Here is a 24,855-nt window from a genome sequence, read left to right as displayed (position 1 = left end):
ATTACAAGGTAACCAACCAAGTGTGGTTCCGTTCGTGGTCCGTCGAGATCACTGTTCGGTTGCGAGGCGACCTATTGGTAAGAGAGTCCGAGTGACTCGATGCACAATGTTGGTCACTGCATGATTAGCATGTTGATACTTGCATTGAACTTGTTTAAATGTCATGATGTTGTTTGCCATTATGGTTTTGCTTGTTTTGAGCTTGCAAGTACATTCAATGTACTGACCTGGCGTGTTATGCCAGATTTCAGGAAAGTCTAACTGGATCGGAGTTCTGCCGTGTCTAGACCGTGTCCACATCGATGTCCCTGTGCTATGGAGTTCCGCTACGTTGTTATTCCGCTGCCGTGTAGATGTCGTGCTCGAGGCCCCTTTATATTCACTAAATAATGTATATATTGTTCAGCCGCACCGAGTGTGCCGCTTGGCCTTGCTACTTGATGTAATGTAACACTATGCTTCCGCTAGTTTCAATAAAGTGGTGATTTCTGTACCAAGATGTTGTGTGTTGCCAGAAGACATGATCTCTGGGTTGGCAATGCAAGGTAAACCGGTTGCTCTGAGCCAAGGTGCCCCCAAAGGCCATGATACAGGTTCAAGTACAAATAATAGGAAAATAAAGAAGTTGGATTTAAATTATTCCAGCTAGAAAAATAATTCATAATTCTCCCAAGTGAATCTTTATTTCCAAACTTTATTCTTGGTCACTTTCTTGCTAGAATTTTCTGATGCATTCACAGTGACCATCTCGGCAGGTCCCACCTCCGTAACCATCTCTGTTGCATATGTCATTACAAAATGAAGGATCCGTACAGGGAGTGTAGGGTTCACGGTGCCCCTCGACGCCAATCTTAGCTTCCTTGCCTACAACAATAAAAAAAATAAAAGGTGCCATAAGAACCTGTTGTAGTTCGTATTTAAACTAGGATTATGTGAAATCTATGTACTATGCAAATAGTAGGACAGTAGTGGAATGCTAATACAAACACGGGAAGAATAGCTATTGGCTGGTATATAATTATTATGTACTATGGAAACCATATGTACCACGACAGAATTGTAATGGTGATCATAAAATCACAAGGAAAACACCTCTTGTCTTCCATGCCATTGTTAAATAACACTAGGTTTAAAGTACTATGAGGCATAATAACTTTCGAATAAGGGGACGAGCGCGACTGCACAAGTTTGCACTATGAGGAAAAATATTTTTATATCCATGTTTTGCGTGTATGAGGAAAAAGATACTTGCCTGTCTTAACTAAACACCTCACTCTATTAGGCATGGTTGAAACACTTCTCTACATGATATTAATTCTTCTTTTCTCTTGCAATAGTACTTGCATATCTTAACTTGAACAATCAAACTTCATGAGAAACATTCATATCATTGGCAACATAGAATGATGCAATAGAATCAAATTTTTATGTAGCTCCAGGAAACCACAAATTCCAATATACTACAGTTGATAAGCTCTAGTAAATAGAAATGTACCTATCGTTCTCCCTGACGCTTCACTCGACAATAAAGTGGTTGAAACCATCAAAAGTGCCATCAAGCACAAAACACCAGTGTTGATCCGGATTAGAGCCATAACGAAATTGTTTATTGTTCTCTTCTCCTATGTCCTTTTGGTTGTAGACTTGTACTACTTTGCTGGTTCCTTCCACTGTTTATATAGAAGCATGGCCGATTCTTGGAGTATCATTGTTTGCCATTTTATTCATTCCTGCTTTGGCGTGTTTCCTATTTATAATTCTCCATAATGAATAAGGATCCTCGGATAATACGCATATCATGGAATATCCTGTAGGTATCGATTGACAGACTACAAATATATCCGTAAGGAGTTTATTAGTATTCCATATACATAATTAGGGCATTTATTGCCTCCTAAAAATAACCATACAAAAATAATTAGTTTTTCATAATAACATTATGACATTTTATTGGCTCCCAATATTATTTACAAACGGAATTAATTAGTTTTTCATAATAACATTATGGCATTTATTCGCTCCAAAATTACATGAGAAATTAATTAGTTGTATTCCGTAACAAGATAGATAGTGTATAAGAAAATGTGTCATCTTGATAGCTTGGTATTAAATTATGTATTTGGCACCTATGATTTATAAACAAGACACAGTGCCTTGCACCGACAGTCTGGCTAGTGCATAGTCACCTGATATTTGACTGAATTTGTGATTTTGATTTTCTTTTACTCAACTATGCAGGTTTCATTTGGGGCGGTCGCGCGCTTTTTTCCCGCTCGCAGGGGGTAGGGGGAGCGCATTTCATTACTCAGGCAATAACAGTTTTACAATCATTGGTAATGGTAATGATAATGCTAATCTTCTGGGGAGCGAGCATGTGCAAGCCAAGAAGCTATGTCCTGCTATCCACGACCAATTGCCGCCATTGCATGCCCAGCTTTATTCTGCCCACGACTAATCTTACGGATTTCAGTGTTGCGTTTGTTGAGCAGCTGCACTATCTCTGCAACTTGATGCATATTTCTGGATCGAACACCCCGCCCAGCTTTTACAAGGGTGATGATCTCGGCACAGTCCGTCTCAACCTGAAGCAGGGCTTGAGACCAATGCAGAGTTAGACAGAGACTTATCTGTTGGTGACTGATGCAACCTGAATTAATTCAAAACCATCTCTTGGAGAATGACGATAGTATCTCGGAGCAAGCTTCCACTCCATTTTCGCTCAAGAATGGCTGGACAGGGCGCTGCGGCCCAATATTCACAAGCACCATGTACACTCAGATCACCGGCCAATTGTCCTTCACTGGAAATTGCCCGTGCATTGCAATAGACGATAGTGTATTATTTAAATATCAAAAACTGGGACGCATATGCAATTTTAAAAATCAAAACACACACACACACACACACACACACACACACACACACACACATATATATATATAGTTATGTTATACTAGGACAATGCCCGCGCGCTGCTACAGTAGATGTCAAAAAATACCTCAAGCACGTTGCAACAAGCACTAAAGTTTCTCTTCCCACATCCCACCTATTTATCAACCACTGTGATTCCCAAGCAGACTTAAATTTTTAATATCAAATGGGAAGGTCAAATTTAAGCACGTTGCATTGTCGACTTCTCTTGTACCGTTTTCTTCTTCACCAACCATACCTGCATCTCTGCTTTCACTACTGGGAAAATTCTTATATATTGTTTTGAGCAAAAATAGTAGGGTAAACCCCTACTATAACACCTTTTTATTGATATAAGTGTAGTGTTACAAGTCGATGTACAATGTGAATATGGCTATGTGTATGCCTATGATAGATTTACAAATAATCTAGCCAAGTTTGCATCCCTTCCTTCAGGCTTGGTTTTGCTTTCCTCATGACTGTGCCAAAGTGTTCCTTGAAACAGGCATTGCAATATTCTAAGCTCTTTGTCTTGTGGTAAAAAGTAATGATGTTTCTGTGCTTCGAAATGGACCAGCATCCAGCAATCAAGCATTCTCTGAATGACTGTATGTTTGTTCTGATTTTTTGCTTTCTCTAGCATTTCACTGATGCTAAGGTCAGTGTTCCATTCAATCCCAATAGACATCCAGAAATTTTGGCTGAAGTCACATGAGAAGAATAGATTCTTCAGGTGTTCATTTGGCTCATCATCACATAGGATACATTTTCTTGATTCAATATAGAAGTGTCTCCTCGCTAGCAAGTCTCTGGTATTTAGCCTGTCAAGTAGCAGTAATCGGAAGATTTTTTTTGTTTAGCTAAGCATCTAGATTTCCAAATCCATTGGAATGGTTAAGGGGCATCTGGTTGGTTGCCAATCAATTCTAGATAAATCCTTTTGGTGGAATACCTTGTAGATGACCAGTAGAAGTGCCAATTGTTGCTTCAAATACTGATCATGTTCCTCAAATATATGCTTTGTTGTACGGCAACATTTGACATGGGTAGATGAAACATTTCATATAGATCTTCCCTAGCTATATCATGTGTAGAAGCAGATGTTATATCCTTGTTTTTAGCATATGAAAATAGTTGGGGGAATTTATTCTCAAGATTATCATGCTCCCATTTATCATACCATAACCTGAAAGTAGATCCATCACCAACTTTGCAAAGTTACATGCATTTGAAATCATTTAGAACAGAGCAGCAGTCTCTCCGCCCATGATCCAACTTTTGTTGGATAAGTTGGAAGCTCACCATTGTTGTAGTATGAGTTCCATAATAGTTGCACCCATGGTATGTCATGCTTATTAAAGAACTTGTGTATGAAGTTTGTTAGGCATGCTCTGTTCTGAGTTCTGAAGTCTAGTACTCTAGGCCACCAGCTTTTTTGAGTAAACATACCTTCTCCCATTTGGCCAGACATTTGCCATGTTTGTTGATATTCTTCCAACACCATAAGAAGCACCTGCCAGATTTTTCAAAATTATCTAGGATGGTAAAGGCAACTCTGATGTTGCACATTGCAAAAATGGGCAAAGCCTTGACCATGGCTTTAAGATGGACCAATCTTCCTGCATATGACATCATAGATGCTATACTAGATAGCTTGACATCTAATCTTGACACCATCACTGGTACACGTCGGTGCTATACACACGGTTTTTAACCCCTTTCCGCAACGACATTTGGAACCGTCGCCAAGTGAGTGTGAGCGATAGGGGGTCCTTCCCACACGACCCAGAAACCGTCAGGGATATGGAGCCATGATCCAGAGGCCTTGCAAAAATCTAATCGTGTGCGATGCAACACACACTAAATTCTTTCGCACGTGTGGGATCGGTGTTAAACGTTTCTAATGACGCAGTGAAACCAAACGGTGTGTCGTAATGAACCGTTTGGGAAATAGTATGTAAGGCACACGGGCCAACATATGAACTGTGTGCGATATGTGCCCCATCGCACACGTGTTTTCTGCGGAACCCGTCTGCCATGCACACATTTTCCAACAATTCCCGTGTGCGATGATGTTCTATCACAAACGGTTCAGGAGCCCCTTCGCACACATAGAGTGCTGCAGACCGTTTCTGATTTGTTGTGTATCGCCGATGGTTGCAGCAAGAGTGACGTGTGCTTTTCATTTGGGATCCCACACGTTTCCTGAAAAAATTACAACTGGGATTGTATTTTACATTGGGCACGGTTTACTCCAAGCTCTTGTGTGCGATACCGTGATAACACAAATGGTTCCGGAGACCCTACGCACACGTAGTAGCGCTGCAAATCGTTTGCGATCTGCTGTGTATCACCGACGGTTTAGCCACGATTGACGTATGCTTTCCGATGTGGATCGCACACACTCATTTAGTTGAACCATGTGAACCACAGGTGAAGGAGCATGCAGGAGCTTGAGGGTGAGCGAGAAAAGTGAGATCAGGAGGTTGCCCAAGGATGCCATGGCTTGAGCTGCGACTCCGGAAGGAAGCTGGGGGGCGTGGCCAATATGGGAGAGCTTGGTGTGTGAGGGGAGGTGGTGGTGATGGAAGGAACTGAGAGGACGATGGGGCTGCTGGTGGTGGAAGCACCGCGCAGAGGAGCAAATGCTTCTTCCTCTTTCTCTTGGTGGTGGTGGTGGTGGTGGAAGCACGGCGGAGAGCAGCAAATGCTTCTTCCTCTTTCGCTCACTCTGCCTCGGTTGGTTTGGGGAGAGAAGAAAAGGAGGAATGCTACGTGTCGAGTGTTGATTGTTGAGTGGCTGAGCACGCTAGGTTGTACAGTGCGTATCATAGAGAAATTTGTCCTAGGGGGAGGAAGATTAATTAGGAGAAAGATGAGAAGCGTATCTACTGCAGAGAATGCTCTCGTCTCCATGGTTGCACTGCACCTGCACCTCGGAGAAATTTGCTCTGTTTATGCATTTGTATTGATGTTCTTTCTGTGTTCCATTACCATACATTCCTAGACTGATTTGCTATGCTTGACCAGAGTTCAAGTCATACAAATTTGCAGACTAACTTGTAATGTGGAATTATCTCATAATGACCGATTCATCATGTGGTCTTTGTTAACTGCTGTAGTTTAATCAGGATCCTTTTCTTTTCTCTCTCGGTTGGCTGTGAAACAGAAAGAAAAGGGAAAGCAACAACACGTGAAGCTTTGACGTTACAGCACCCACTTGTTCCTTTGTAGACTAGTGTGGAGTAGTGGGAGACACAGAAGTGAAGTCCTGACACCCCTAAATGGCGTAGGGAGACCCTCGTGTCGAGCGTCCGCTGGTGGAGAGAAAGGCTCCAAACAAAAGGTTCATGCTTGCAGAGCAGATGAGGAAAATGGTGGAGGCAAGCAAGTGACCGAGAGGGAGGGAGAGAGGAAGCTCTGCTGTTGCTGTGTGTGGTGGACTAGTGGTGGTGGCCTGATTGTGGGTGCACTGCAAAAGAGAGAGGTTGAGCTTCCATCCATGGAAGAAGAGGAAGCTCTGCTGCTGCTGCTGCCGGTGGTGGTGGTGGTGGAAGTGCCCGAGAGGACGACGCTACGTGTCGAGTGTTGCGCTAGTCTAGTTTCAGTTAAATTTAAAAATAGCGGGGCGGGAGAAGATGTTTAGCGGAGCTAAGCCATATTTAGCGTTTTTGATGAAAAATTCAGTACAGTAGCTATATGGAAAAGCGAGGAGGGAGGAGCTTGCCTGGCCATGGATGATCTGGACGAGGCCGGGACTGCCAAATCTTCGCCTTCGTGGCGCGGAAGCGGAAGCAGCCGGCGCCTCCTCGCCGCTGCACGACCCTTAACGGCGCTTCCCGTACTCCAACAGACGCCGGCGCTGCACCTGCCGCCGCCTGCTGCCGCCTCGGCGACCAGATGCGCCTCCCCGAGCTCACCTACGCCCTCCGCGGCCCCTATGACCTCCTTCCGCCGCCGCTCTGGTACCCCTCTGGCCGCCACCGTCGCCGTTAATGGCCGCCGCCGGCCGGTCATGCTTCCATTTTACGAGAGGAGAGGGTTGGGGAATTGGAGTACTCGGTTGGAGTCCCTTTTTTTTCTGAGAAAAGAAAATCTTGGTTTCCCCATTCGGGCTGGCCTTAGTGGGCTGTGGCCTGGGAAGGCCCGCTTGTTTTTTTTTTTTTGCAACGGCCATTTGTTTTTTCATTGTTGTTTACGTAAACCATTCCAGCACAGAGAGCCGCGTTGTGCATAGCCTCTCATCACGGCCGACGGAGACAAGGGTTCGGTTGTTCTATGCCACCGAGGATGTGCAGGAGACAACGGATCTGTGACTGTGAGTACACACTTGCAGCTTTCCCTCGGGATAAAGAAGATGGGTAGAATATTTATTTTCAGACAAACATGGAAATTTGGATTATGGTATGAGCATCAAGTTTCACACATACTTCACACAACAAAAGCTGCACATTTTGCATAAATTTGCAAATCAAAAGGGGCACATACATGTCTCTAAGATCAACCAGACCTCCCAACTTAGAGCAATGGAGATAGCGATACTGCCTAACCGCATCCATGTAAGCTGAAAGAAGACCAGGTGGGGCTTGAGCTTCAATCTATGTAAGAAGACAGTGGTGGTGGTGGTGGTGGCTGAAAAAAAATCAAAGACCGCAAGGAAGCTTTGTGGGGGTTATGTTATGTGATCCCTTAAGAAATCCATGAAGGGCAGCAAATCTTTTATAAAACTACCCTTTGTAAGAGATTGACTCAAAAGTATTCAGCTACCGCCCATGCTTAATCCAGTGGCACTTGGTATTCAATAAACTCCCACGACAAAAATAAGAACAAAGAGTCATTTCTGTTGTAAATATGCCCTAGAGGCAATAATATTTGTATTATTATATTTCCGGATTCATAATTAAAGAGTCTATATTATATGATATAACTGCTATGATCCTGGAATATGCGATTCAGTGGAAAACTCATATGCACGTGTGCAATGATAAACGGTTAAATAAAAGGTTCCTAGTCTTGCCTCTAGGGCTAGCTTAAGTGTTGTTGGTGATCATGTTTTCCGGATCTAAGGATATCATTAAGTGTTAAATGATGGTCCTAAAACAACATTGAGATTATGACGTTGGAAGAACGATCATATTGAATCGACCCAATTTTGTTTGTTATGAATTGAGTTAATGTCGTATGTAACCAATTGTAATAACACAAAGCGTTAGCATGTGATTTTGATCCTTAGACCATGAGAGTATCGTAGTCACTTATTACCGAATGGTGGACTTTGGGTTTGCTAAAACTCATCTGTAACACGGTGATCATAACGACAACTTACAGGTTCATCAAAAAAATTGACAAGGGACTACATAGCTCAAGAGTGAGATTTGTTCCTCCAACGATGGAGAGATATTCTTAGGGCCCTCTCGATGTGATGACATCCATCATCATTCGTCCAGACATAGGTGACTTCGTCACGGGGATGCCAGAACACAATAACAGGAAAGAAGAATAAAACCGATAACGAGGATAACGGTATAGTGAGCATGTGATGACTCAGAAGGATACTGATGCATCCTGGGTTTTGTGAAGTATCGTGAAGCAAAGGAAACATCACATGATAACCAAAGGTTCCTGCTAATATCATTCGTGTGCTCATAGGGATTGATATGGACGCCCACGGTTCCATTATCCGTCATCGAACGAAGGGGTTTCGTTCATGTCTATGAGTTACCAAACCTATGGGGTCACAAACTTAAGGCGATCATGATTTGCTGAGTGTTAATAGGACGGGAGTGCTGAGAATATATTTGTGGAATTGTTTCGTTAGTATTCAGAATAGTTCTGAGAGGATCCGGAAGCGTTTCGGGATCACTGGGAGGGTTTTAGAGTTTATCGGGTAATACCGGGTATTACTGATAATTAATATATAGGTGGAAAATGTTTCTGATGATGTTAAACTATATATAAGGGTCTGATAATAATTAGAAGGTTTTTATACTAATTTAAATATCAACGGGCCTTAAAAGGCCAAGAGGTGGAGGGAGAATTAGGCCACCAAGGCCCAAGAGGGGGAGACGCCCTCTTCCCATAGTGGGAGGCCAAATTGGGGTGGGGAAGGACTTCCCCTTCCCCCTTTGTCCTGCGTAAGGGGAGGGGAGTCCTTCCCCTCCTCTTGGCTGCCCCCTCTCCCCTCTAACCTATATATACATGAGGTTTTGCCCCTTTTCTACACACAAGTTCTGGAGCCTCCTCTATTTCTTCTAACTAGAAGATTCCCCGCGCGTTGCTGCGGCACTTCATGCATTTTATAAAAAGCTTTGAACAAACACTTCCCAAGAGAAAAGGACATGAAAAAAAAAGTGCATCGACTGCAAGTACAGTTTGTTACATCCTCACAAAGAATTAGTATTCATATTAGGTTCACTACAGGAATCAGACAGTTTGCCGTCTGGCAAGTACAGACGGTAAAGGCTGAAATACAGACGGCAAAGACTTTGATGTCAGCTGCTGACGGCAAAGTGTGACGGCAAAGACAAAGTCGGCAAAGAGTACTTTGCCGTCAGCTTTTTATCGGGCAGACGGCAAAGTCTTTGCCATCAGCCAAACTATGACTTTGCCGTCAGCCGAAACAGTAACAGACGGCAAAGATCATGTCCTTTGCCGTCAGTCAAAATGTGCTCTTTGCTGTCAACCAGACTAAAGTACAGACGGCAAAGAAATTTTTTATTTAAAAAAAATAGCTTCACACACTACATCTGTCAATGGTACACTGTGCACGCATCATCAGCTAACAAAAAAACTAATTGCCTCCGCATCGAACCAAGGCTGAGCTCGCCGGAGCAGAGCTGCTCGCCGCCCGCGCGCGTAGTCATCATCGATGGTTGACCATTCCCTGTTGTTGTTTGGCGGCCATGCTGGAGGGAGGAGTCACTGAAGAGAGTTGGGGCAGAGCTTCACGCGGCACTGGCGAGTTGGTAGATCTTCACGTGGCGATGATGGCAGAGCTGCACGCGGGCGAGGGCAACGGCACCGCCCGGACGGACAAGGGGTGCAGAGTCCGGCAGCTCGGGGACGGGCGGGTGCGGCGCCGGAAGGACGGCGAGGGGCACGGAGTCTGGCCGCTCGGGGGCGCTGGACGTGCGCGCGGCAGCTCGGGGGCGCCGGACAGGCGAGCGGGTGGGCGCAGGCCAGGGGCGCGCGGCGGCTCGAGGGCGCCGGACGGGCGAGCAGGCGAGCGCAGGGCAGCTGCGCGCGGCAGCTCGGGTCGCCGGACGGGCGGGCGCTGACCAGCGCCGCGCGGCCGCTCCGGGTCGCCAGACGGGCGCTGACCAGCGGCGCGTGGCTGCTCGAGGGTGCCGGACGGGCGGGCCAGCGCTGGCCACGGGCACGCGGCAGCTCGGAGTCGCCGGACGGGCGGGCGGGCACTGGCCTGTGGTGGTCGGCTGCTCGGGGGAGGAGAGAGGAGGGTGCTGCCCGCCGGCGAGCCTTTGCTCGGGAGAAGGAGAGAGAGGATCGGGGGAGATGGAGACAGGCGCGTGGGGGTGGGGGAGATGGAGACAGGCGCGTGGGGGTGGGGGCGGGTCGTGGGGGTGCGTGCGTGGTGTGTTCGTGGGTGGGTGAGGGCATGCGTTCGTCTAACGACCGCGGTGGGTGGGATGTGCGTTTTAGATCTTGCCACATCAGCGATCTGCGTGATCGATCCGCGTGGTGTGTTTTCTCTTTGCCGTCTGCCAAATAAAATACAGACGGCAAATAGCCTATTTTGCCGTCTGTATTTTTTTTGCAGACGGCAAAGCCTATTTTGCCGTCAGTATTTTTTTTGCAGACGGCAAAGCCTATTTTGCCGTCAGTATATTTTTAACAGACGGCAATATTAGCTGTTTGCCGTCTGTATTTTTTTTGACAGACGGCAAAGTCTATTTTGCCATCTGTATATTTTTAGCAGACGGCAAAATGAGCTGTCTGCCGTCAGTATTTCTTTGCCGTCTGCAGCTGACGGCAAAATTGGTCTTTGCCGTCAGGCCCGACGAAAAAATGACGGCAAAGACAACCACAGACGGCAAATTAGCCGATTCCTGTAGTGGTTTCTCCCTCGAGAAAAACAAATTAAGATTTGTATAATAACCATCAAAACAAATTAGTACGTATACTAATATTTGATACTTAGCTGGCCTAAAGTGGTTTCGGAAATGAATAACGCCTTTAGCTTCATCCCAAATTTGCCCCAAACATATTTAAAATTTTACTGAGCAATGTATTGTATAAGAAATAGAAGTTTTGGAACTGCTCAACTAATGCAAGAGCAATAGTAATAGTGAAGTTAAATTTGCACCTACTCAGATGGAAGATGCACGTGAAATTAGTCCTCCAATGTACTTGTATGTAGACATGTAGTATCATAAATATAACTATGCATACAAAACCATGAGATAAAGATGAAATAGATTAAACGTATTTGTGGAACTAAAATATATGTATATATTGATTTCACTAACTGGACCAAACAAAAAAGTCATCGACTGCGTACACAAATAACATGTACACCAGTGTTCGATGTATAGACCAAAACTTCTGTCAACAAAATCCGCAACATAGATAATGATTTGTAGAAGCATAGATTATTCAATATAGAACTATGATGGCTAATTGGTTGCTTATTCATGATCAAGCTGAATATTTATCTTTTCGCAAAAAAGGTGAACATCCATCAATAATACCATATACTTTCATATTTGAGAAAGTAAAAGGAATGAATTAGGGAATTAAGATAAACCATGAATTATGGAATCCTATTTACCTTGCCGGGACACCGATGCAAATGATATAGAAGTGCAGCTCACAAAATCCAATGAGTTCCTGCTTGCTTTCATCGGTGCGAGTGATGGCTGGATCTGACTAATAGAATTGAAGGCACATGGGTAAAGTAATGAGATCTCGATTGCTCTGTCTGGTAGAGGAAATAAAAAGAGTTATTTTAAGGGACTTGTTTAGAAGAACAATCACACGGAATTAGTAACTGATCATTTGCTGCAGCTCAATCCAAAATGGAGAGTTGATGAATAGCTGTACTCCACATGTGCAGTTTACGGAAGTTGTGCACCTGAGCACCTGAATATGAGGACGAAGACTGGTGCAGAAACAAAGTATAGCTGAAAACTGATGAAACATGGCGCGGATGAATTATATACCTTTTTGCATTGCCGGTGTGTCACCTATATGAACATGGTAGTACATATGATTCACATATTACGATGATTTCTAGCTGCCTGCAAAAACCAATGCGAGGAGGGATAAGTATATTTTTCATCCCTCAACTTTTTTGATAGTATACAAATGGTCCTTTGAGTGCAAAACCAACAAATCTTAGTCCCTCAACATTCAAAACCAGATAAATTTAGTGCCTCAACTTTTAAAACCGGATAAATTTAGTCCCTCATAGCTTCAGGTGGTTTTCTACCCAACGTGCAGTGGTTTTGATTCTGCGCGGTAGCTGTCCGCCATGACGCCATCCCTCCCGGCCGAGGTAGCGCCCAACTGACGGTCATTCTCCTGTACAAAGCTAGCCTCGTACTAGCTCGCTCGTGTATAAAGCAAGCTCTTCCTGAAGCGCTTCTGGCTGTTGAATCATTAGTTAGTCGGTTGATTTTTTCCTGTTTTCTTCTCATTCAGTTAGCAGGGCACGAGCTCACTATTTTGTGTGGAGACCGTGCGCGTCGAGTCCGGCAGCTGCATGCATGTCGCTGCAAGTGTCCAGCCGCGCGTCAAGTTGTTTGCTTGACATGCATCAGTGTGAGTTGAGAGCTAACACTGGCTGGTGCTTTTGTCACGAGAGGAACCAGCTTAGATCAATTAACGTGCATACGTAAGCTAGTTGTCTACTTTGCTTTTGCTACGTACATGCATCGACATGTAATAGTATCAACTACGAGCGGACCACATCAAGCCAGCGCTGCAAGCTCACTCTCGCCGAAAAGTCGCGTTGCCGCCGTTGAGCAGGCTAGCACACGGACGATCTCGCCATCGGCACAGTCAGACAGGCATATGTCGCAGCCGGCACGGAAGGACGCACACTGCTGCTGCTCTGCTTGTGCGCTCATGAGGAGGCGGCGTAAGTGGCGACCGGGAGCACGATGGGGGCCGGCAGCGCGCAACCTTCCCTGGCTCTAACAATTTTTTTTCTGTAGTGTATATCATAATACCACACCAAGTCGAAAGAAAACCACCTAAAATAGCATGAGGGACTAAACTTATCCGGTTTTAAAAGTAGAAGGACGAAGTTTTGCTGGTTTTGAAGTTAAGGGATCATTTCTCCACTTTCAAAAGAGTTGAGGGACGGAAAATATACTTTTCCCATGCGAGGATGGCACTACAGATTATTTCTGAACCAATAATAGTAGATAAAGATGATCCTGAGCTCCTTGTTACAGTGAAATAACATAAGCAAATGATGCAAGAAAAACTGATTACGGGGCTAGCCCAAAATCCCAAGCCAAATTCAAAACACAACCTCATCAGAGAAATTAAGTCTGCTTCAGTCTTGCAATCATGGACCACATGAAAAGAAAGGGTACAGCGACACCAATGGCAAGCATGGTGAGGGAACCGCGGCTCCTTTGAATAAGAGAGGGAGAAACTATAGAGGAGCTCACCACGATTTAGGTTTGGTGACCGAACATCATGAGCCAAACAGCAGTGGTCGTTCGCCGGTGTCGCAGCGAAGATGAAGATCCGTATCAGTTTCTTTCGTGCCAAGTAGAGGAAGGGAAAGGAGGATAACTGGTTTAGGCAGACAGAGAGCGAGGAGGATAATTTATTACAGAGCGGAAGAGACAGCGGCATGCACGTCCGTCGGGGCGGGGAGCGGAAGAGACAACGGAGGCGAGACGAACGGACAGTGGCTGCGAGCAAACTTGGAGCAAGGAAGATGGAGCCTGATCGAGCAATTACATGGGCTCACGCTAGTACTAAGCTGGCCAGGCCTGTATGGGCTGGCACCCCAATGACAAAGCCAGTTGCCACATAGTACAATTTATTGGATGCCGGCCCAGTTGTCGGCTTAAACGCACATCCCAACCAAAACAAATCGAGCCGATTGTCTCGAAAAAGTAAAATCGAGCCGGAGCGCTACGAGGCAGGCAGCGACAGGGAACTGCGCGATAGAACGAAGCGGTACTTTTCACTTAGCGATGGCAAGCTCAGTAATTTTCATCAACTTCCGATCAAACGGCTGCTGATTGCTGATCTATACCACATCAATGGCTGCAACAATTCAGATGACGTGGCTTCACGAGGATCTAGAAAAATCATCTTGTGGGGTGTCCCTATTTAGATATAGAAGATTCTAGTTCTAGTTGGTCCTAGCCGACTAATTAGAGCTAGGTCTAGTTCCTCTAATCCTCATAATTATAAGTCCAGTGTGGTTCTAATCTCCTCCCTCTAATTCTCCGTCGATGATTAGCTCTGAACAGCGAAGTGCTGCCGGATCGTGAAGTCTGCACGTTTGCAACCAAGTAGAGAGGCCGTGCTTTCGGTCTTCGACATGAATTGCCTAAGATGTTTATCCCTTTGTTGTTTGCACCCTTTAATTACACAGTAGCCAATTATTAGGGTGATCTCTCACAGTTAAAATCAAGATTAAAAGGTGATCTTCCCACTGTTGTAACCATCTACAACATTCTAGCATCTCGGAGCACGAGATTTCCACACGAGTACAAACAGGATGAGAGGTGTAAGATGGAGTGCAGATAAAACTTAGTAATCTTGAAGTGCTGGCAGAATCGTTCTGAGCTCGGAGCACGAAGCATCGAAAGATGAGCAAGAGTCATATGGTGATATGATCGACAATAGTTTGCCCACCAATCAAAATTCTTGTCTAATTTGAGTGGGAGTGCACTTTAATTTAAAATTTTAAATCGCTAGTGCAATGTTAATTATGAATTGTATTTAAAATTATTTATGTGTCTATCGTTGTAGATCAAATGGCTCGCAATATGGTCAACTTAGCCCCTAAGTTAGAGAAAGACATGTTGGCTACTAATGGTGAAAACTATGTGGATTGGATCTGGAACCTGAGATTTGTTCTCAGGAGTGCTAAGAAGGAGTACGTGCTGGATCAGCCCCGAGGCGTCGTTGGGCTAGGTCCAAAACAATGCACATGCATGCATGGCAGAGAATAACTGCCATAGTCTATCGTAATCTTCTCTTTTACTACGACTTTTGGCCACACGTATTACATGCGAGGCGAGGCATTGGAGAAGAGGGGAGGTCGTTGGAGTAGTGCGCCTGATCACGCACGATCTTTTCAAACAGTAAAGAGCCAACCTCCGCACCTTCTGCATAAAGGGAGGGCCACGGAGAGCGGTGCTCATTTACCTCTTCCCATTCCAAACTCTTAGCCACCGTCGCCTCCGTCTTTCGTCTTCTTCCCCGAATCTGCTACTGCAATGGCGAGGGGCAAGGGCCGGGCTCGAGCGTCTGCTGCCACCGTGAGGACTCCCACGCGAGGTCGAGCGCACGCCCTTGCCACTACTGCAGAAGCCGGCTCCAGTCTTCGTGGGAGGGCCACAAAATCATGGTTGCGGAGGACGTTGTCTCCGGGGTCGAGGTGGCCACGTCGGAGTGCTTATCCTTCCTTCCCCAGTAGAGGCCCACTCAGTAGAAGTGGCACATGATTTCTTTGTGGCAATGCACCATCATGCATGCAGCTGGCTGCGGCTTCCAAAGTCCCTTGCAAGGACAATGGAAGGCAACGATCACCAGGGTCTATGGTTGCGGGCGGACGGATGCTGCAACGGCCCCTCCTGGGTGGCGACGGAGATCTCCGCCAATGGATTCATATACTTGTGTCGGGGGTGGAAATCATTTGCCTGCTCCCATGCTATAATGCAAGGATACCTTCTCCATTTCAGGTACAATGGATCCTCCACGCTCTTCCTGAAGTTCTTCGGTGCTTCCGGCGGGCGCTTGGAGTACTGCGTAGAAAGTGAAAGCAGTAGTGACGCCAGCTCCTCCAGCGCGAGCGAGGACGACTACTCTCCCAGCGTTAAGAGTGAGGGCGACAACTCTGCCTAAGTACGAACAATGCTTAGGTTGAATCTTGAAAATGAACCACGCCCTAGCTAGGTCTTTTTCTTTTTCTCTTCTATCGCGCCCAATGTAACCCCGCGGGGACGCAAGAAAATGTTGTCGGACACTTTTCGACTAAATATCTATTGTTTATTATGTTTTATGAATATGTGATGTTTCTCCTCGTCTGTTTCTGTTTTTGCATAATGTGTTCCCTAGCTGTTTGGAAACTTGTCGGTGCACACACTTGCCAAGAGCGCTTTTGAGTAACGGATCCTTAGCAGCCTGCTGGGAGTGCCGCTGCCGGTAAGGCAACTTGGCGGTCATAGTGCAACTACTAATATTGCCGAGCGGACTCTAGGTAAGACAAGAGCGCAATCTGATCGTGACAACAAGGTTCCTTCGTGTGGAGGTTTTCTATACAAAAGCCAAAAACGTTCAAGGGAGAATAGCTCTACAACAAAGAAATTTGTTTGAAAGTTTTTCAACTTAGCTTCTCTTTGATGTACTTCCTGTGGTGGAATATTAACTTGGCGCCCATATAATCATTCCCCCGGAAAATTTGTGCCCGAGATGTCCTTTGAGGAAAAGAAAGAAGAGAAAATAATGATATGGAACCTTGACGATTCGTTAATCATCCATACAAGGCAATCATATCACAACATCTCAGTAAAACACATATAACTAAACATGTGAATTGACAAGAGTTGTGAAACACTTAGCTTTATTTTACTATGCACAGGGTCTGTGCCTGGCTTTGTACAATGGATTGCATGCTTTGGCAGAAAACTTGTACAAAAGGTGGTTACCAGGCAGCCCGGCAACTGATACGTCTCCAACATATCTATAGATGGGGCGACAGATGAAGGCGTCTCGCTTTCCATCATCTTCGGACGAAGATCTCCCGAAGATGAGTTGTGCTGAGATGGGCTGGGATCCGAACTACAAGGTAAAAACTTCGTTACCTTTAGACATTAAGCAGGGGTGTCTGATAATTATAAAATCCCCCTTTTTCACTTACGGCTCGTTAGAGGGCTGATTCCTCCGAGGAGACAGTACAGCCGGGGCACTTTCTGGCGCAGGACCTTCCGGTACAGATTTCTTTCCCCGCTTGGAGGCCTTGGCCTCCGAGTCTTCGAAAGCGTTCCTCTTCTCCCCCTGGAAGGAGGGACTCTTGATTCCTCCCTTACTAAATGCCTCCTTGGAAGAGGTGACAGTTTCCCCGTGCCCCCCTTAGCCCTCATTCGAAGGTGCAACCTTCAACATTTTGATTAACACGGGATCCTGCGTGGTCTCAGGGAGGGGGGCCGGACACTATATCAGTTTTGCTTGCGCTATCCACTCCTGTCCAGGGATAGCTGGTTAAAAGGCAAGCTCACGATAAATAGATGGATGGTGTGTCTGGACACAGGGCTACTTACTTGAGTATCCGGGCGATTGCAGCTTAGGCCAGCGTCCTCGGTCAATTCCGGATGCGTCTCTTGCGATCCGAAGAATAGTTTATACATCTCCATGGGAGTCAAACCCATGAAGTGTTGAAGAGCTCGCGGCCCCTCCGGATTAAATTCCCATAGACGGAGGGGGCGACGTTTGCAGGGCAGTAGGCGCCGGATCAACATGATCTGCACCACTGCGACCAGATTGATCTCCCTTTCTTGGAGGACTCGAATCCGGTCCTGCAACAGGGGGACGTCTTTGGGCGGCCCCCAGTCACGCCCCTTGTTGACCCATGACGTCAGCTGCTGTGGAGGGCCCGAGCGAAAGATGGGCGGCGGCTTCTGCCTGCTGCCCCGGGGAGCGGTGATATAAAACCACTCCCGTTGCCACAAGCCGAGCTCCTCTTGGAAAGAGCCCTTGGGCCATGGAGCTTCGGCCCTCTTGCTTATAACTGCCCCGCCGCACTCTGCCTGACGCCCCTCAATCATCTTCGGCTCCACGTTGAAGGTTTTGAGCCATAAGCCGAAGTGAGGGGTAGTGCGGAGGAAGGCTTCACAGACGACAATGAATGATGAGATATGGAGGATGGACTCCGGAGCCAGGTCGTGGAATTCCAGCCCATAGTAAAACATGAGCCCCCTTACGAAGGGATCCGTCGGGAAGCCTAAACCCCGACGGAAGTGAGACATGAACACGACAATCTCGCCAGGCCTGGGAGTTGGGATAACTTGCCCTCGGGCAGGCAGCCTATGCAAAATCTCGTAGGTTAAAAACCTGGCATCTCTCAGCTTTAGCACGTCCTCCTCCGTGACGGAGGAGGGCATCCACCGGCCTCGTAGATCAGGACCGGACATTGTCGAGGATCGAAGGTACCTGAATTCGGAGCCCTGGGTGTTGGAACTCAGGGAGAGGGGCGGATTCGATAGAGGATTGAATAAAAAGAACGGGCCTTGGTCTCATTATAAAGAGGAAGAATACCAAGAGCCATCCCCGTGACCGTTTGAAACCCGCCTTCGATGGAGGGGGCGTGGCAACGGGTGCGGTTGGGTTACCCACGTCCGTATTGATGGGAATCCTGGAATAAGGGGAACACGATCTCTGCTTCGACAAGACGTGCCAAGGAAACCGCCTCGCTACACGCGCTGAGGTGGAACAATAAAAACAATTCGAGTAAAGGCTTGGAAGTGGTGTGACGTCACGCCACAGGATACGTCAGCAGATTGATCTTGTGTAATATTATTCTCTCTACGGTGGTATGTGGAATTTATTTTTGCAGAGCCGGACACTATCCTGGTGTTCACAATCTTCTATAAATTATTCGGGGGAGGAACCCGCCTTGCAATGCCGAAGACAATATGCGCGCCGGACTCGTCGTCATTGAAGCCTGGTTCAGGGGCTACTGAGGGAGTCCCGGACTAGGGGGTGTCCGGATAGCCAAACTACCATCATCGGCCGGACTCCAAGACTATGAAGATACAAGATTGAAGACTTCGTCCCGTGTCCGGATGGGACTTTCCTTGGCGTGGAAGGCAAGCTTGGCGATACGGATATGTAGATCTCCTACCATTGTAACTGACTCTGTGTAACCCTAGCCCTCTCCGGTGTCTATATAAACCGGATGGCTTTAGTCCATAGGACGAACAACAATCATACCATAGGCTAGCTTCTAGGGTTTAGCCTCCTTGATCTCGTGGTAGATCTACTCTTGTAACCCACATCATCAATATTAATCAAGTAGGACGTAGGGTTTTACCTCTATCAAGAGGGCCCGAACCTGGGTATAAACATCGTGTCCCTCGTCTCCTGTTACCATCCGCCTAGACGCACAGTTCGGGACCCCCTGCCCGAGATCCGCTGGTTTTGACACCGACAGTACACATCAATAACATGTATATCAAATATACCCTTGTTCACTTTGCCATCCTTCTTATCCACCAAATATTCAGGGCATTTTCGCTTCTAGTGACCATTTCTTTTGCAGTATAATCACTCAGTTTCAGGCTTTGGTCCAGCTTTGGGCTTCTTCGCGGGAGTGACAACGTGCTTGCCATTCTGCTTGAAGTTTCCTTTCTTTCCCTTTGCCCTTTTCTTTGAAACTAGTGGTCTTGTCAATCATCAACACTTGATGCTCTTTTCTTGATTTCTACCTTCGTCGATTTCAGCATCACGAAGAGCTCGGGAATCCTTTTTGTCATCCCTTGCATTATAGTTCATCACGAAGTTCCAGCAACTTGGTGATGGTGACTAGAGAACTCTGCCAATCGCTATCTTATCTGGAAGATTAACTCCCACTTGATTCAAGCGATTGTAGTACTCAGACAATCTATGTACTTGCTCACTAGCTGAGCAATTCTCCTCCATCTTTTAGCTATAGAACTTGTTGGAGACTTCATATCTCTCAACTCGGGTATTTGCTTGAAATATTAACTTCAACTCCTGGAACATCTCATATGGTCCATGACGTTCAAAACGTCTTTGAAGTCCCGATTCTAAGCTGTTAAGCATGGTGCACTAAACTATCAAGTAGTCATCACATTGAGCTGGCCAAACGTTCATAACGTCTGCATTTGCTCCTGCAATAGGTTTGTCACCTAGCGGTGCATCAAGGACATAATTTTTCTGTGCAACAACGAGGATAATCCTCAGATCACGGATCGAATCCGCATCATTGCTACTAATATCTTTCAACATAGTTTTTCTCTAGGAATCATATCAAAATAAACATATGAACGCAACAACGCGAGCTATTGATCTACATCATAATTTGCAAAATACTACCAGCACTAAGTTCATGATAAATTAAAGTTCAATTAATCATATTACTTAAGAACTCCCACTTAGATAGACATCCCTCTAATCTTCTAAGTGATCACGTGATCCAAATCAACTAAACCATGTCCGATCATCACATGAGATGGAGTAATTTCAATGGTGAACATCACTATGTTGAACATATCTACTATATGATTCACGATCGACCTTTCGGTCTCCGTGTTCCGAGGCCATATCTGTTATATGCTAGGCTCGTCAAGTTTAACCTGAGTATTCCGCGTGTGCAACTGTTTTGCACCCGTTGTATTTGAACGTAGAGCCTATCACACCCGATCATCACGTGGTGTCTTAGCACGAAGAACTTTCGCAACGGTGCATACTCAGGAAGAACACTTCTTGATAATTAGTGAGAGATCATCTTAAAATGCTACCGCCGAACTAAGCAAAATATGATGTATAACAGATAAACATCATATGCAATCAAAATATGTGACATGATATGGACATGATCATCTTGTGCCTTTGATCTCCATCTCCAAAGTACTGTCATGATCTCTATCGTCACCGGCACGACACCATGATCTTCATCATCTTGATCTATATCAATGTGTCGTCACATGGTCGTCTCACCAACTATTGCTCTTGCAACTATTGCTATCGCATAGCGATAAAGTAAAGCAATTATTTGGCACTTGCATCTTATGCAACAAAGAGACAACCATAGGGCTTCTGCCAGTTGCCGATAACTTCAACAAAACATGATCATCTCATACAACAACTTATATCTCATCACGTCTTGACCATATCACATCACAACATGCCCTGCAAAAACAAGTTAGACGTCCTCTACTTTGTTGTTGCAAGTTTTACGTGGCTGCTATGGGCTGAGCAAGAACCGTTCTTACCTACGCATCAAAATCACAACGATAGTTCGTCAAGTTAGTGCTGTTTTAACCTTCTCAAGGACCGGGCGTAGCCACACTCGATTCAACTAAAATTGGAGAAACTGACACCCGCCAGCCACCTGTGTGCAAAGCACGTCGGTAGAACCAGTCTCGCGTAAGCGTACGCGTAATGTCGGTCCGGGCCGCTTCATCCAACAATACCGCCGAACCAAAGTATGACATGCTGGTAAGCAGTATGACTTGTATCGCCCACAACTCACTTGTGTTCTACTCGTGCATATAACATCAACGCATAAAACCTAGGCTCTGATACCACTATTGGGGAACATAGTAATTTCAAAACAAAATCCTACGCACACGCAAGATCATGGTGATGCATAGCAACGAGAGGGGAGAGTGTTGTCCACGTACCCTCGTAGACCGAAAGCGGAACCGTTATGACAACGCGGTTGATGTAGTCGTACGTCTTCACGGCCCGACTGATCAAGCACCGAAACTACGGCACCTCCGAGTTCTAGCACACGTTCAGCTCGATGACGTCCCTCGAACTCCGATCCAGCCGAGTGTCGAGGGAGAGTTCCGTCAGCACGACGGCGTGGTGACGATCTTGATGTTCTACCGTCGCAGGGCTTCGCCTAAGCACCGCTACAATATTATCGAGGTGGACTATGGTGGAGGGGGCACCGCACACGGCTAAGAGTTCCAAGGGATCAATTGTTGTTGTGTCTAGAGGTGCCCCCTGCCCCCATATATAAAGGAGCAAAGGGGAGGGGGCGGCCGGCCTAGGAGGGGCACGCCAAGGGGAGTCCTACTCCCACCGGGAGTAGGACTCCCTCCTTCCTTGTTGGAGTAGGAGAAGGGGAAAGAGGGGGAGATGAAGAAGGAAAAGGGGGCTGCACCCCTTGTCCAATTCGGACCAGAGGGGGGCGCAGGCCTCCTTCCTTTTGGCCTCTCTCCTCTATTCTCGTATGGCCCAATAAGGCCCATATACTCCCCGGCGAATTCCCTTAACTCTCCGGTACTCCGAAAAATACCCGAATCACTCGGAACCTTTCTGAAGTCCGAATATAGTCGTTCAATATATCGATCTTTACGTCTCGACCATTTCGAGACTCCTCGTCATATCCCCGATCTCATCCGGGAGTCCGAACTCCTTCGGTACATCAAAACTCATAAACTCATAATATAACTGTCATCGAAACCTTAAGCGTGCGGACCCTACGGGTTCGAGAACAATGTAGACATGACCGAAACACGTTTCCGGTCAATAACCAATAGCGGAACCTGGATGCTCATATTGGCTCCCACATATTCTACGAAGATCTTTATCGGTCAAACCGCATAACAACATACGTTGTTCCCTTTGTCATCGGTATGTTACTTGCCCGAGATTCGATCGTCGGTATCTCAATACCTAGTTCAATCTCGTTACCGGCAAGTCTCTTTACTCATTCCGTAATACATCATCCCGCAACTAACTCATTAGTTGCAATGCTTGCAAGGCTTATAGTGATGTGCATTACTGAGTGGGCCCAGAGATACCTCTCCGACAATCGGAGTGAAAAATCCTAATCTCGAAATACGCCAACCCAACATGTACCTTCGGAGACACCTGTAGAGCTCCTTTATAATCACCCAGTTACGTTGTGATGTTTGGTAGCACACAAAGTGTTCCTCCGGTAAACGGGAGTTGCATAATCTCATAGTCATAGGAACATGTATAAGTCATGAAGAAAGCAGTAGCAACATACTAAACGATCATGTGCTAAGCTAACGGAATGGGTCAAGTCAATCACATCATTCTCCTAATGATGTGATCCCGTTAATCAAATGACAACTCATGTCTATGGTTAGGAAACTTAACCATCTTTGATTCATGAGCTAGTCAAGTAGAGGCATACTAATGACACTTTGTTTGTCTATGTATTCACACATGTATTATGTTTCTGGTTAATACAATTCTAGCATGAATAATAAACATTTATCATGAAATAAGAAAATAAATACTAACTTTATTATTGCCTCTAGGGCATATTTCCTTCAGCACCCCCCTATAGGGCACGCCCCCCTATCTCGTGGGCCCCTCGAGCACCTCCCGACCGACTTCTTTCGCCTATATAAGCCTACGTACCCTAAAAACATTGAATATCAAGATAGATCGGGAGTTCCGCCGCCGGAAGCCTCTGTAGCCACCAAAAACCTCTCGGGAGCCCTTCCCGGCACCCTGCCGGAGGGGGATCCTTCACTGGTGGCCGTCTTCATCACCCCAGCGCTCTCCATGACGAGGAGGGAGTAGTTCACCCTCGAGGCTGAGGGTATGTACCAGTAGCTATGTGTTTGATCTCTCTCTCTCTCTCTCTCTCTCGTGTTCTCTCTATGGCACGATCTTGATGTATCGCGAGCTTTGCTATTATAGTTGGACCTTATGATGTTTCTCCCCCTCTACTCTCTTGTGATGAATTGAGTTTCCCTCTTGAAGTTATCTTATCGGATTGAGTCTTTTGTTTGAGAACACTTGATGTATGTCTTGCCGTGTTTATCTGTGGTGACAATGGGATATCACGTGCCACTTGATGTATGTTTTGGTGACCAACTTGCAGGTTCCGCCCATGAACCTATGCATAGGGGTTGGCACACATTTTCTTGACTCCCCGGTAGAGACTTTGGGGCACTCTTTGAAGTACTTTGTGTTGGTTGAATAGATGAATATGAGATTGTGTGATGCATATCGTATAATCATGCCCACAGATACTTGAGGTGACAATGGAGTATCTAGGTGACATTAAGGTTTTGGTTGATTTGTGTCTTAAGGTGTTATTCTAGTATGAACTCTATGATGGATTGAGCGGAAAGAATAGCTTCATGCTATTTTACTACGAACTCTTGAATTGATAGAATAGAAAGGATAACTTTGAGGTGGTTTCGTACCCTACCATAATCTCTTCGTTTGTTCTCCGCTATTAGTGTCTTTGGAGTGACTCTTTGTTGCATGTTGAGGGATTGTTATATGATCTATCTATGTTATTATTGTTGAGAGAACTTGCACTAGTGAAAGTATGAACCTTAGGCCTTGTTTCCTATCATTGCAATACCGTTTACGCTCACTTTTATCATTAGTTATCTTGCTGTTTTTATAATTTCAGATTACAAATACCTTTATCTACCATCCATATTGCACTTGTATCACCATCTCTTCGCCGAACTAGTGCACCTATACAATCTACCATTGTATTGGGTGTGTTGGGGACACAAGAGACTCTTTGTCATTTGGTTGCAGGATTGTTTGAGAGAGACCATCTTCATCCTATGCCTCCTACGGATTGATAAACCTTAGGTCATCCACTTGAGGGAAATTTGCTACTGTCCTACAAACCTGTGAACTTGCAGGACCAACAACGTCTACAAGAAGAAGGTTGTGTAGTAGGCATCATGTATGTATATGAATAAAGTGGATGATTATAAAGTTTGAACATGACCGTATGTGTATATCTCTAGGTTTGATATATGTATTTGAAATCACGAAATCCCGGCTTAAAAATGTACCTCCGTTTAAATGAATTACAAAAGGTAATGACGGAGTTGAATTCCAAAATTCCAATCTTAGGTTTGTAATCCTGGTACATCAAGGTATATCATGCATGTTCAAAAGTATCGTTATCTCATAGTCCAAACTGTGAAACAAATTGATCAACCACGAGTGCACACACTATTGACCATGTATATCTCAATTATGCTAAAGTCCCTCAAATATAGACACCTCACTCTTTATCTGAAG

The 24,855-nt window shown here is 45.7% G+C and overlaps 1 protein-coding gene across 2 annotated transcripts; it reads right to left on the bottom strand.

The window, feature by feature from the left end:
* Positions 1–588: 588 nt before the first annotated feature.
* Positions 589–6,973, bottom strand: LOC123129961 (uncharacterized). 2 transcript variants are annotated; one of them, XM_044549920.1, is made up of 3 exons: positions 6,638–6,973; positions 4,360–4,423; positions 589–864 (listed from the first exon to the last, which is right to left on the bottom strand). In XM_044549920.1, the coding sequence occupies exons 1-3, from the start codon at positions 6,925–6,927 to the stop codon at positions 682–684; spliced, it is 537 nt and encodes a 178-aa protein (XP_044405855.1). In that variant the 5' UTR covers positions 6,928–6,973; the 3' UTR covers positions 589–681. The 2 variants fall into 2 exon arrangements, 1 of the variants encoding a protein (XP_044405855.1); XR_006463714.1 differs by lacking the exons at positions 589–864; positions 6,638–6,973 and adding an exon at positions 967–3,989 and having other exon boundaries at positions 4,360–4,395.
* Between the last annotated feature and the right edge of the window lie 17,882 nt (positions 6,974–24,855).

The sequence above is a fragment of the Triticum aestivum genome, chromosome 1B (genome assembly GCF_018294505.1).
Source record: "Triticum aestivum cultivar Chinese Spring chromosome 1B, IWGSC CS RefSeq v2.1, whole genome shotgun sequence".
NCBI classification, from domain to species: Eukaryota; Viridiplantae; Streptophyta; class Magnoliopsida; order Poales; family Poaceae; genus Triticum; species Triticum aestivum.
This window is presented reverse-complemented; position numbering and strand designations above follow the sequence as displayed.

Coding starts and splice junctions, on each gene's coding strand:
- LOC123129961 (XM_044549920.1), bottom strand. CDS start 6,927: ATGACCGGCCGGCGGCGGCCATTAACGGCGACGGTGGCGGCCAGAGGG. Junction 4,424..6,637: donor TCCAGATCATCCATGGCCAG/GCAAGCTCCTCC, acceptor AAAATCTGGCAG/GTGCTTCTTATGGTGTTGGA. Junction 865..4,359: donor GTCTGGCCAAATGGGAGAAG/GTATGTTTACTC, acceptor TTATTGTTGTAG/GCAAGGAAGCTAAGATTGGC.